This window comes from Pleuronectes platessa, chromosome 23 (genome assembly GCF_947347685.1).
Source record: "Pleuronectes platessa chromosome 23, fPlePla1.1, whole genome shotgun sequence".
NCBI lineage: Eukaryota > Metazoa > Chordata > Actinopteri > Pleuronectiformes > Pleuronectidae > Pleuronectes > Pleuronectes platessa.
Window position 1 is genome coordinate 384,752 of NC_070648.1, and position 11,375 is coordinate 396,126.

An 11,375-nucleotide genomic window follows, 5' to 3' on the forward strand; every position below is an offset into this window, starting at 1 on the left:
TTTAAGGGGGGGGGGTGTTATGTGCAGATCTGCTCCTTGTTTTGCAGTGCTCCTGGAGCTCCTCCTTCAGCCCCTCCTTCTCCTCGTTACCTGGCACCTGCTGCTGCCTTAAAAGCCTGGGAGGCTTCACTCATGGGGGTTCGCTAAGCAGGGCTGGCCGCATGGCTCCCATTCACCAGTCTGATTACCATTCGTAACAATAAACCCAGTTTTCTCATATTTAATCCTTGTTTGTCTACTTTATGTTACTTCCGTCGAGCCGGGTTGTAACAGTGTACTTGAAGGTTGTACAAACACACGTGTGTGTTTGTTATTCAGAGACTGAATCAATCGTCTCACTGAGAAAATGAAAACTGTTAAATCACATGAACGATGAATTGTCGAAAAATTTCACTAAACCCAAAATATAAAAAGTTCAGACACAAGAACATTTTGCAGAAAACTGAGAGAAGATGTTTCATGATTGCTGTTATTAATTTTCACCAGCAGAGGGCGATGAAGTTATGATATCAAACAGTCAATGAACGTGGATCAAACATAAAAAACGTTTTTCACAAAATCAAATACTTTAATAAAAAACAACACAAAAAAAGTCTAAATAAAAAAAAAGTCTAAATATTTAAGAAATTGATACAGAAAATAAAAACAACAGTAGTTTTTTTTAACTTAAATGTAAAGAGGACAAAGAAAGATTTTTAACCAAACTTTTTTTGTTTTCCAATATAAATTTTTCACTTTTCTTTCTACAGGTTATAGATTCACTTTGTTCAAGTTATTTCACAGCTTTCTTAAAGTTTTAAAGTCTTAAGCTTGTGACAAAGATGAATGAATTTGACTTGTCTCTCTTCCTGATATTCATCTTATTTAATGTAGAGCTCTCTGGTTTCCACAGAGCGACTCCTCATGGAGCTGGAGGGAGTGGTCCTGACTCACTGATGTAACTCTGAGTCCACCTGTCAAAAGCATTGTAAACACACGTGTTGTAAACTTTCAACACGTGTGAAAGTCATGGCTCTCGACTCCATCTTCGTGTGAACATGAATTATTGAACCTTTAAAGCTTCACATGTTTTATTTCTTTTCAATATTCACTGTGAGAGAAGCGTCTTAGTTTGAACAGTTACTAAAAACATTTCTGTCTTTCTAAGTTTTTATTCCTCTGCATTTATCTGACATTTGTTCTCACTGACTATTTGATGATATTCAACATATTTAACAGAATCAGCTTCAGCAACATGTGAAAACGTTTTCTCAAACTTTTCCCTCTCGTCACTTCAGAAACTAGTTTATGAGATTTAACTTGTAAAGTCGTTAAACTGAGTTCAGCAGATTGTGATCGTCATCGTTACATCACAGGGATTTTAGTTTTTAAATGTTGCTGATAATAATCCTGAAGCAGGACTTTACACTGAGGAGCTGCAGTGTGTGTCTGTATGAGTGTGTGTGTGTTTGTGTGTGCCCTCCCCCCCACATCCTTATCATGACTTCGGTCATAAACTGAACCTGAACTCCCTGTGAGCAAACTGCTGTGTCACTCGCCCGCCAGCTGCTGGACCTTCAGGAGCTTCTGCACCAGGTCCGTCTGGAACCTTCTCATCTTCAACATTTCAGGTTTGGTTTCTTTGAATTTATGAGTTTGAGTTGAAGCTTCTTCTGTTGAAGATTTAACTTGATGAGACACATTGATACTGAATTAACACAAAATACTGCAGAAGGTCACAGGCGTTTATATACTTTTATAGAAACATCTATTTATGTTGAACATTTGTACTTTAACAGTTTGAACTCCTTCATGTCGTCAGTTGAACTGAAACACGAGCTCGTCAGATTGTGTGTGATGACTGTGTGTAGTTGTTGTGTTTTGTTGTTTAGTTCAGATTCACTCGGATTTAAAGTAAACTCTTAAAAAAAAGAACAAAATCTGCTTCTTTTCAGTTTATTTTGAGAATTCAACGTAAAATATATTGAAAATAGATCAAATGAGAAGTGTCTCTGCAGTGAGTCGTCTTCAGGTGGACGGAGGTGGACGATGTCCCGCATCCAGATGGAGACCAGGTCCAACGGAGCCTCCACACATGGTGCCACCGTCAGCTTCCACGACATCTACTACAAGGTGTCTCAGGGAGGACGATGCTTCAGCCGGAAGAAAGAGAGCAAAGACATCCTGATCGACCTGAAGTGAGTGAGCCGCTGCAGCGTGTGCTGAGTCATGTGAACTTCTGTGGAGGCCAGTGATATGAAATATGAATACAGGCAAACCGGAGCTAAAAGAACAACTTATTATCCTTCCATATAAAACCCTCAAGTCGCTGTTTCCTCTCCAGTTATATGCACAACATGAATCACTATACACACACACACATAAACAACAACAAATGAAAGCTTAATTCCAGAAGTCGCTGGAGAGGATCATTCCCAGGGGATTATGGGATGTTCCCTGCTCTCCATGATCTTCTGGTCACGACTCCTCTCTAGCTGCTTCCAGGATGAAAACTCTTTATTAAACTTTCTCTGGAACATTCACACACGTTTCAAACCCCTGAACCCGAGTCGCTCTAGAAGTGGACGCTCACTGACATGAGATCAGATTTACTTTACTTATTTAAAGGTCGTTTAAAGGTCACGCCTCCTCCTCGGTTCGCCCTCAACACAAAGACATCAAACCTTCTCAGCCTCCAGGTGACACGACGTTTGAAGAAGTGAGGCCACAGCGTCTTCATTGTGTAGCTTGTTTGTCTACGTGTCCACAGGAGCCGACACACACACACACACACACACACTCCACAACAATGACTCTGGGCTTGAAGCAACAAACAGCAGCAGGAAGCTGAACTGGACCTTTGAAACTGAGTCAGTGAGAAAAGGAACCTTGTTGAATTCTCAGGTTCTCTTCAGCACTGGAGGTGTTAGCATGCTAAGCTAGTACAAGTACAAATTATACACAACAAAACTTAGTCCCCCCCCCCCCCCCCCCACTACATGATGGTTCGCTCCTGTTTCCAGATCCGAGCCACAGCCTCATGTTGGTGCTGTTAGGAGCACGTTAGGTTCAGGTCCAGATCACACCTGGTCTCCAGCTCCTCATCCTCACTGATGAAGATCTGGTCCAGGAGATTCTTCTTCTCAATGAAAAACACGTGATGCAACAAAAACCATAAACAAAAGAACATTCACAACTCAAGGTCACTTTTTAAGAGTCTGTGGTTTCACTCAGTTATGAGACCAAGTGATTATGTATGAAAACTGGGATTGGTCAAAGTGCAGTAGGTGTGTGTGTGTGTGTGTGTGTGTGTGTGTGTGCGTGTGTGTGTGTGTGTGATCATTGACAGACTGGGTGAAAGGTAGATTCAGTCCCAGCAGCTTATTCAGAGTTTTTATAGAAACGTTTATTGACTTCAATCAAAATGAGAACGTTTTAAAAAGTCACAAAACAAACTTCACTGTTCTTTGGTTTCACTTCATCATCGTTTAACTTTGTTTAAAGAAAAGTTTTCACTTTTTAACAGTCTCAAGGTTTTTATTATATATTAATAATGTGAACATCTGGATCTGGTCCTTCTCTCTCAGTGGGATCATGAAGCCCGGACTGAACGCCATCATGGGAGCGACAGGAAGCGGCAAGTCATCGTGAGTGTGTGTGTCTGTGTGTGTTTGTGTGTGTCTGTGTGTGTGTGTGTGTGTGTGTGTCTGTGTGTGTCTGTGTGTGTGTGTGTCCAAACACCACAGAGAAGATGACAGAACTAAAAGATGTTTTGTTTCATGTGTTGATTTATATAAAATCTATTGAGACACCTCTGTACTGAAAGATTTCTCTTCTCAGCTGAACGTGAAGTTTTTCTAAATTTAAAACGTGTTTCAGGAGAAACCTTTTTCTTTTAAAGTGTGTAGATAGAGTTGTGTTGTAACGTGTGCGTACGGGTTAGGGTTGTGTTGAAGCATCAGTTGTGTTGCAGCTTCCTGGACGTGTTGGCGGCGAGGAAGGATCCCTGCGGCCTGTCGGGGGAGGTCCTGATCGACGGAGCTCCTCAGCCTCCAAACTTCAAGTGTCTGTCAGGATACGTGGTGCAGGTGGGACAGGAAGCAGCCGGCTCCGGACAGGAAGTGTGTGCTCACAACAATAAGAGCTCTAATCAGCTGTGTGATCCGCCTCCAGGACGACGTGGTGATGGGAACTCTGACGGTCAGAGAGAACTTCACCTTCTCTGCTGCGCTGAGACTCCCCTCCTCCATCAGCGCCCAGGACAAGGAGCAGAAAGTCAACAGAGTGATCCAAGAGCTGGGGCTGAGCCGGGTGGCCGACTCCAGGGTGAGGGGGGGGGGGGGGCTGAGCCGGGTGGCCGACTCCAGGGGGGGGGGGGGGGGACTCCAGGGTGAGGGGGGGGGGGGGGGGCTGAGCCGGGTGGCCGACTCCAGGGTGAGGGGGGGGGGGGGGGGCTGAGCCGGGTGGCCGACTCCAGGGTGAGGGGGGGGGACTCCAGGGTGAGGGGGGGGGGGGCTGAGCCGGGTGGCCGACTCCAGGGTGAGGGGGGGGGGACTCCAGGGTGAGGGGGCGGCGACTCCAGGGTGAGGGGGGGGGCTGAGCCGGGTGGCCGACTCCAGGGTGAGGGGGGGGGGACTCCAGGGTGAGGGGGGGGGGGGGGCTGGGCCGGGTGGCCGACTCCAGGGTGAGGGGGGGGCGACTCCAGGGTGAGGGTGGGGGGGCTGGGCCGGGTGGCCGACTCCAGGGTGAGGGGGGGGGCGACTCCAGGGTGAGGGGGGGGGGGCTGAGCCGGGTGGCCGACTCCAGGGTGAGGGGGGGGGGCGACTCCAGGGTGAGTGGGGGGAGTCAGGGAGGATGGAGGGAAGCAAAAGGGCAAGAGATGAAAACATGTGTCTGTGTGTGTGTGTGTGTGTGTGTGTGTGTGTGTGTGTGTGTGTGTGTGTGTGTGTGTGTGTGTGTGTGTGTCTGTGTGTGTGTGTGTGTGTGTTTGTGTGTGTGGTCAGGTGGGCACTCAGCTGATTCGTGGGATCTCCGGCGGTGAGAGGAAGAGGACGAACATCGGCATGGAGCTGATCATCGACCCCCCCCGTCCTCTTCCTGGACGAACCCACCACCGGCCTGGACGCCAGCACCGCCAACTCTGTACTACTGCTGCTCAAGAGGTACACACACACACACACACACACACACACACACACACACACACACACACACAGACTCACACCGTCAGCGTACATAAAGATGGCCTCCCTCTCTCTCTGTGTCCAGGATGGCGAGCCACGGTCGCACCATCATCTTGTCCATCCACCAGCCTCGTTACTCCATCTACCGTCTGTTCGACAGCCTCACGCTGCTGGTCACCGGCAAGCAGGTCAGAACCTCCTGTCCCGTGTTCCTGTCCCGTGTTCCTGTCCCGTGTTCCTGTCCCGTGTTCCTGTCCCGTGTTCCTGTCCCGTGTTCCTGTCCCGTGTTCCTGTCCCGTGTTCCTGTCCCGTGTTCCTGTCCCGTGTTCCTGTACCGTGTTCGTGTCCTGTGTTCATGTTCATGTCCCGTGTTCCTGTCCCTTGTTCGTGTCCCGTGTTCCTGTCCCGTGTTCCTGTCCCGTGTTCCTGTCCCGTGTTCCTGTCCCGTGTTCCTGTCCCGTGTTCGTGTCCCCTGTTCCTGTCCCGTGTTCCTGTCCCGTGTTCCTGTCCCGTGTTCCTGTCCCGTGTTCATGTTCATGTCCCGTGTTCCTGTACCGTGTTCGTGTCCTGTGTTCATGTTCCTGTCCCGTGTTCCTGTCCCGTGTTCCTGTACCGTGTTCGTGTCCTGTGTTCATGTTCCTGTCCCGTGTTCCTGTCCCGTGTTCCTGTCCCGTGTTCCTGTCCCGTGTTCCTGTCCCGTGTTCCTGTCCCGTGTTCCTGTCCCGTGTTCGTGTCCCCTGTTCCTGTCCCGTGTTCCTGTCCCGTGTTCCTGTCCCGTGTTCCTGTCCCGTGTTCATGTTCATGTCCCGTGTTCCTGTACCGTGTTCGTGTCCTGTGTTCATGTTCCTGTCCCGTGTTCCTGTCCCGTGTTCCTGTACCGTGTTCGTGTCCTGTGTTCATGTTCCTGTCCCCTGTTCCTGTCCCGTGTTCCTGTCCCCTGTTCCTGTCCCGTGTTCCTGTCCCGTGGTCCTGTCCCGTGTTCGTGTCCCGTGTTCATGTTCATGTCCCGTGTTCCTGTACCGTGTTCGTGTCCTGTGTTCATGTTCCTGTCCCGTGTTCCTGTCCCGTGTTCCTGTACCGTGTTCGTGTCCTGTGTTCATGTTCCTGTCCCGTGTCCCTGTCCCGTGTTCCTGTACCGTGTTCCTGTCCCGTGTTCCTGTCCCGTGTTCCTGTCCCGTGTTCCTGTCCCGTGTTCCTGTCCCGTGTTCGTGTCCCGTGTTCATGTCCCGTGTTCCTGTCCCGTGTTCATGTCCCGTGTTCATGTTCCTGTTCTGTGTTCATGTCCCGTGTTCCTGTCCCGTGTTCGTGTCCCCTGTTCCTGTCCCGTGTTCCTGTCCCGTGTTCCTGTCCCGTGTTCCTGTCCCGTGTTCCTGTCCCGTGTTCCTGTCCCGTGTTCCTGTCCCGTGTTCCTGTCCCGTGTTCCTGTCCCGTGTTCCTGTCCCGTGTTCCTGTCCCGTGTTCCTGTCCCGTGTTCCTGTCCCGTGTTCCTGTACCGTGTTCGTGTCCTGTGTTCATGTTCATGTCCCGTGTTCCTGTCCCTTGTTCGTGTCCCGTGTTCCTGTCCCGTGTTCCTGTCCCGTGTTCCTGTCCCGTGTTCCTGTCCCGTGTTCCTGTCCCGTGTTCGTGTCCCCTGTTCCTGTCCCGTGTTCCTGTCCCGTGTTCCTGTCCCGTGTTCCTGTCCCGTGTTCCTGTACCGTGTTCGTGTCCTGTGTTCATGTTCATGTCCCGTGTTCCTGTCCCGTGTTCGTGTCCCGTGTTCCTGTCCCGTGTTCCTGTCCCGTGTTCCTGTCCCGTGTTCCTGTCCCGTGTTCCTGTCCCGTGTTCCTGTCCCGTGTTCGTGTCCCCTGTTCCTGTCCCGTGTTCCTGTCCCGTGTTCCTGTCCCGTGTTCCTGTCCCGTGTTCATGTTCATGTCCCGTGTTCCTGTACCGTGTTCGTGTCCTGTGTTCATGTTCCTGTCCCGTGTTCCTGTCCCGTGTTCCTGTCCCGTGTTCCTGTCCCGTGTTCGTGTCCCCTGTTCCTGTCCCGTGTTCCTGTCCCGTGTTCCTGTCCCGTGTTCCTGTCCCGTGTTCATGTTCATGTCCCGTGTTCCTGTACCGTGTTCGTGTCCTGTGTTCATGTTCCTGTCCCGTGTTCCTGTCCCGTGTTCCTGTACCGTGTTCGTGTCCTGTGTTCATGTTCCTGTCCCGTGTTCCTGTCCCGTGTTCCTGTCCCGTGTTCCTGTCCCGTGTTCCTGTCCCGTGTTCCTGTCCCGTGTTCCTGTCCCGTGTTCGTGTCCCCTGTTCCTGTCCCGTGTTCCTGTCCCGTGTTCCTGTCCCGTGTTCCTGTCCCGTGTTCATGTTCATGTCCCGTGTTCCTGTACCGTGTTCGTGTCCTGTGTTCATGTTCCTGTCCCGTGTTCCTGTCCCGTGTTCCTGTACCGTGTTCGTGTCCTGTGTTCATGTTCCTGTCCCCTGTTCCTGTCCCGTGTTCCTGTCCCGTGGTCCTGTCCCGTGTTCGTGTCCCGTGTTCATGTTCATGTCCCGTGTTCCTGTACCGTGTTCGTGTCCTGTGTTCATGTTCCTGTCCCGTGTTCCTGTCCCGTGTTCCTGTACCGTGTTCGTGTCCTGTGTTCATGTTCCTGTCCCGTGTCCCTGTCCCGTGTTCCTGTACCGTGTTCCTGTCCCGTGTTCCTGTCCCGTGTTCCTGTCCCGTGTTCCTGTCCCGTGTTCCTGTCCCGTGTTCGTGTCCCGTGTTCATGTCCCGTGTTCCTGTCCCGTGTTCATGTCCCGTGTTCATGTTCCTGTTCTGTGTTCATGTCCCGTGTTCCTGTCCCGTGTTCGTGTCCCCTGTTCCTGTCCCGTGTTCCTGTCCCGTGTTCCTGTCCCGTGTTCCTGTCCCGTGTTCCTGTCCCGTGTTCCTGTACCGTGTTCCTGTCCCGTGTTCGTGTCCCCTGTTCCTGTCCCGTGTTCCTGTCCCGTGTTCCTGTCCCGTGTTCCTGTCCCGTGTTCCTGTCCCGTGTTCCTGTACCGTGTTCGTGTCCTGTGTTCATGTTCATGTCCCGTGTTCCTGTCCCGTGTTCGTGTCCCGTGTTCCTGTCCCGTGTTCCTGTCCCGTGTTCCTGTCCCGTGTTCCTGTCCCGTGTTCCTGTCCCGTGTTCGTGTCCCGTGTTCCTGTCCCGTGTTCCTGTCCCTTGTTCCTGTCCCGTGTTCCTGTCCCGTGTTCCTGTCCCGTGTTCCTGTCCCGTGTTCCTGTCCCGTGTTCCTGTCCCGTGTTCGTGTCCCCTGTTCCTGTCCCGTGTTCCTGTCCCGTGTTCCTGTCCCGTGTTCCTGTCCCGTGTTCCTGTACCGTGTTCGTGTCCTGTGTTCATGTTCATGTCCCGTGTTCCTGTCCCGTGTTCGTGTCCCGTGTTCCTGTCCCGTGTTCCTGTCCCCTGTTCCTGTACCGTGTTCGTGTCCTGTGTTCATGTTCATGTCCCGTGTTCCTGTCCCGTGTTCCTGTCCCCTGTTCCTGTCCCGTGTTCCTGTCCCGTGTTCCTGTCCCGTGGTCCTGTCCCGTGTTCGTGTCCTGTGTTCATGTTCATGTCCCGTGTTCCTGTACCGTGTTCGTGTCCTGTGTTCATGTTCCTGTCCCGTGTTCCTGTCCCGTGTTCCTGTACCGTGTTCGTGTCCTGTGTTCATGTTCCTGTCCCGTGTTCCTGTCCCCTGTTCCTGTCCCGTGTTCCTGTCCCGTGGTCCTGTCCCGTGTTCGTGTCCTGTGTTCATGTTCATGTCCCGTGTTCCTGTACCGTGTTCGTGTCCTGTGTTCATGTTCCTGTCCCGTGTTCCTGTCCCGTGTTCCTGTACCGTGTCCGTGTCCTGTGTTCATGTTCCTGTCCCGTGTTCCTGTCCCGTGTTCCTGTACCGTGTTCGTGTCCTGTGTTCATGTTCCTGTCCCGTGTTCCTGTACCGTGTTCGTGTCCTGTGTTCATGTTCCTGTCCCGTGTTCCTGTCCCGTGTTCCTGTCCCGTGTCCCGTGTCTTTATTAACGTGTTGTTTCTAACGGGTCAGGTTTACCACGGCCCTGCGCAGAACGTGCTGGAGTATTTCTCAGATATCGGTAGGAACATGTTCTCCACTTTGTGATGCTGTGACCTCACGTGACCTGCAGGTGATGACATCATGACCTCTGTTTCCCAGGGTACACCTGTGAGCCGCACAACAACCCCGCAGACTTCTTCCTCGACGTCATCAACGGAGACGCCACCGCGGCCATCGGCCACAACCTGGATGAAGGTTTGTTATGAGGACCAAACAGGAAATGAGTCCACAATATTATGACTTTATTTAAAAATATAACTTGTTTTTTCTTATTTTGCAATTGATGATTTAATTTACGGCAATATTTGAATTCTGTTCTTCAACATGGCTCTTATACCAGTGTGTTAGAAGTGTGATATAAACATCCATCATCATCTAAAAGTTCTGTTGTTAATAATTTACAGAATCTGGATCTGTGTCTGAACGTGTTTTGATTTGAATCCAGATTCAGACTCGGTGTCGAAGTCCAGACAAAGTATCGAGGACAAACTGGTGGAGGAGTACAGGAGCTGCCAGTACTCCCAGCAGACCAGAGCCGAACTGGGTGAGTTCTCTACTCAACGTCTTCTGTTCGTTTGTTTCATCTGAACCGAACTCTGTCAGTAACATTACAGCTGTAGCTACATGAAGCTGTTCAGTCTGAACTGTTCTCTTTTTAATGTGAAATGAAAACTGAGGTTGATTGTCCAGTTTCTACTTTAACTACTTTGTCAGATTTAAGAAATATAGTGATTTTTCCTGCAGAATCTCAGTTTTGTGTTGCGTCGCTTGTTGTGCGGCCAGCAGGGGGCAGTGAGGAGGGGTCCGAGTTTCTTACTCACAGCATCAGCGTGAATTAAAAAACACTGGAACCCGAGTCGAGGCCGACAGCTTGTAGGTCTGACAGTTTGACGAACATCAGAACATGAAAACAACCTGAACATGAACAGACCCGTTTCCTTTGATGTTTCAGTCTCATGTGTGTTCCAGTTGTTGTGTAGCTCCTGCTTCTGGATGTAGTTGTGTAGAGATGATTTTGAGTTATGAGTAATGTCAGCTGACGTCTCTCAGGAAGGATCGTCCAGGGGAAGCAGACGGTGAAGATGTCTCGCTCCAGAACCATCACGTACAGCACCGGCTTCCTGACCCAGTTCCGATGGGTTCTGAAGAGAACCTTCCAGAACCTGCTGCTCAACCCTCAGACCTCCGTGGCTCAGGTGAGGACGAGCCGACACAGGCCACAACATGTTAATCACATGTTAGTCACATGTTGCTGAAGCTGCTGAGGACCCTGGTGGTCACTGTAGGAACTGCAGCTCAGTGTGTTCTCTCTGCAGATCGCTGTCACCTTGTTCCTCGCTCTGATCGTAGGAGCCATCTTCTACAACGTCCAGGAGGACCAGAGTGGAATGCAGAACAGGTACTCTACTGTACTCTACTGTACTCTGATCTACTCTACTGTACTCTACTGTGTTCTACTGTACTCTGATCTACTGTACTCTACTGTGATCTACTGTGATCTACTGTACTGTGAGTCTTTGACTGTAGACGTTGTATGAATGCTGTTAGCAGTCATACTAATACCGTGACAGTAGTAATACAAGTAGTACTGTAGTACTACTCTTCACTCTCAGTAACCATTGTGTTTCTCTAGGGTCGGAGCTTTGTTCTTCGTCGTCATCAACCAGTGTTTCAGTTCCCTGTCGGCCGCCGAGCTCTTCATCTCCGAGAGGAAACTCTTCATGTGGGTCTGACACACAACCACACAACCACACACACAACCACACAACCACACACACACAAACAACCACACAACCACACACACACACACACAGAACCACACAACCACACACACACACACAACCACACACAACCACACAACCACACGTTTAATAAGGTTCCTCATAAGGTTCCTCACTTTGTTCTGTGTCAGTTTCAAACAGCCTCAGTTCAATAGGACGTTAACTGTCTCCGTGTCTGTGATGTCTTCACAGTCATGAGTACACCAGTGGTTACTACCGTCTGTCCGTCTACTTCCTGTCCAAGCTGCTGTCGGACATCCTCACCCTGAGGACCATTCCTGCCATCGTCTTCAGCTGCGTGGCCTACTTCCTGATCGGTGACTCCTCTACACTTCTGCTGCAGTTTCATTTATTCTTCAGTGATCGATATGATGTA

The 11,375-nt window shown here is 50.6% G+C and overlaps 1 protein-coding gene across 1 annotated transcript in view; it reads left to right on the top strand.

Annotated features, from left to right (window-relative positions):
• The first annotated feature begins 1,483 nt into the window (after window positions 1-1,483).
• LOC128430526 (broad substrate specificity ATP-binding cassette transporter ABCG2-like) overlaps window positions 1,484-11,375 on the top strand; it is a 17,994-nt gene continuing 8,102 nt past the window's right edge. The window contains 15 exon segments of the mRNA XM_053416623.1: window positions 1,484-1,610; window positions 1,998-2,177; window positions 3,567-3,626; window positions 3,953-4,067; window positions 4,153-4,305; window positions 4,983-5,060; window positions 5,062-5,141; window positions 5,248-5,350; window positions 9,189-9,237; window positions 9,318-9,413; window positions 9,664-9,762; window positions 10,269-10,414; window positions 10,535-10,617; window positions 10,852-10,941; window positions 11,192-11,316. Of these exon segments, the coding sequence (XP_053272598.1) occupies window positions 2,029-2,177; window positions 3,567-3,626; window positions 3,953-4,067; window positions 4,153-4,305; window positions 4,983-5,060; window positions 5,062-5,141; window positions 5,248-5,350; window positions 9,189-9,237; window positions 9,318-9,413; window positions 9,664-9,762; window positions 10,269-10,414; window positions 10,535-10,617; window positions 10,852-10,941; window positions 11,192-11,316 (1,426 nt within the window). The 5' untranslated portion in view covers window positions 1,484-1,610; window positions 1,998-2,028.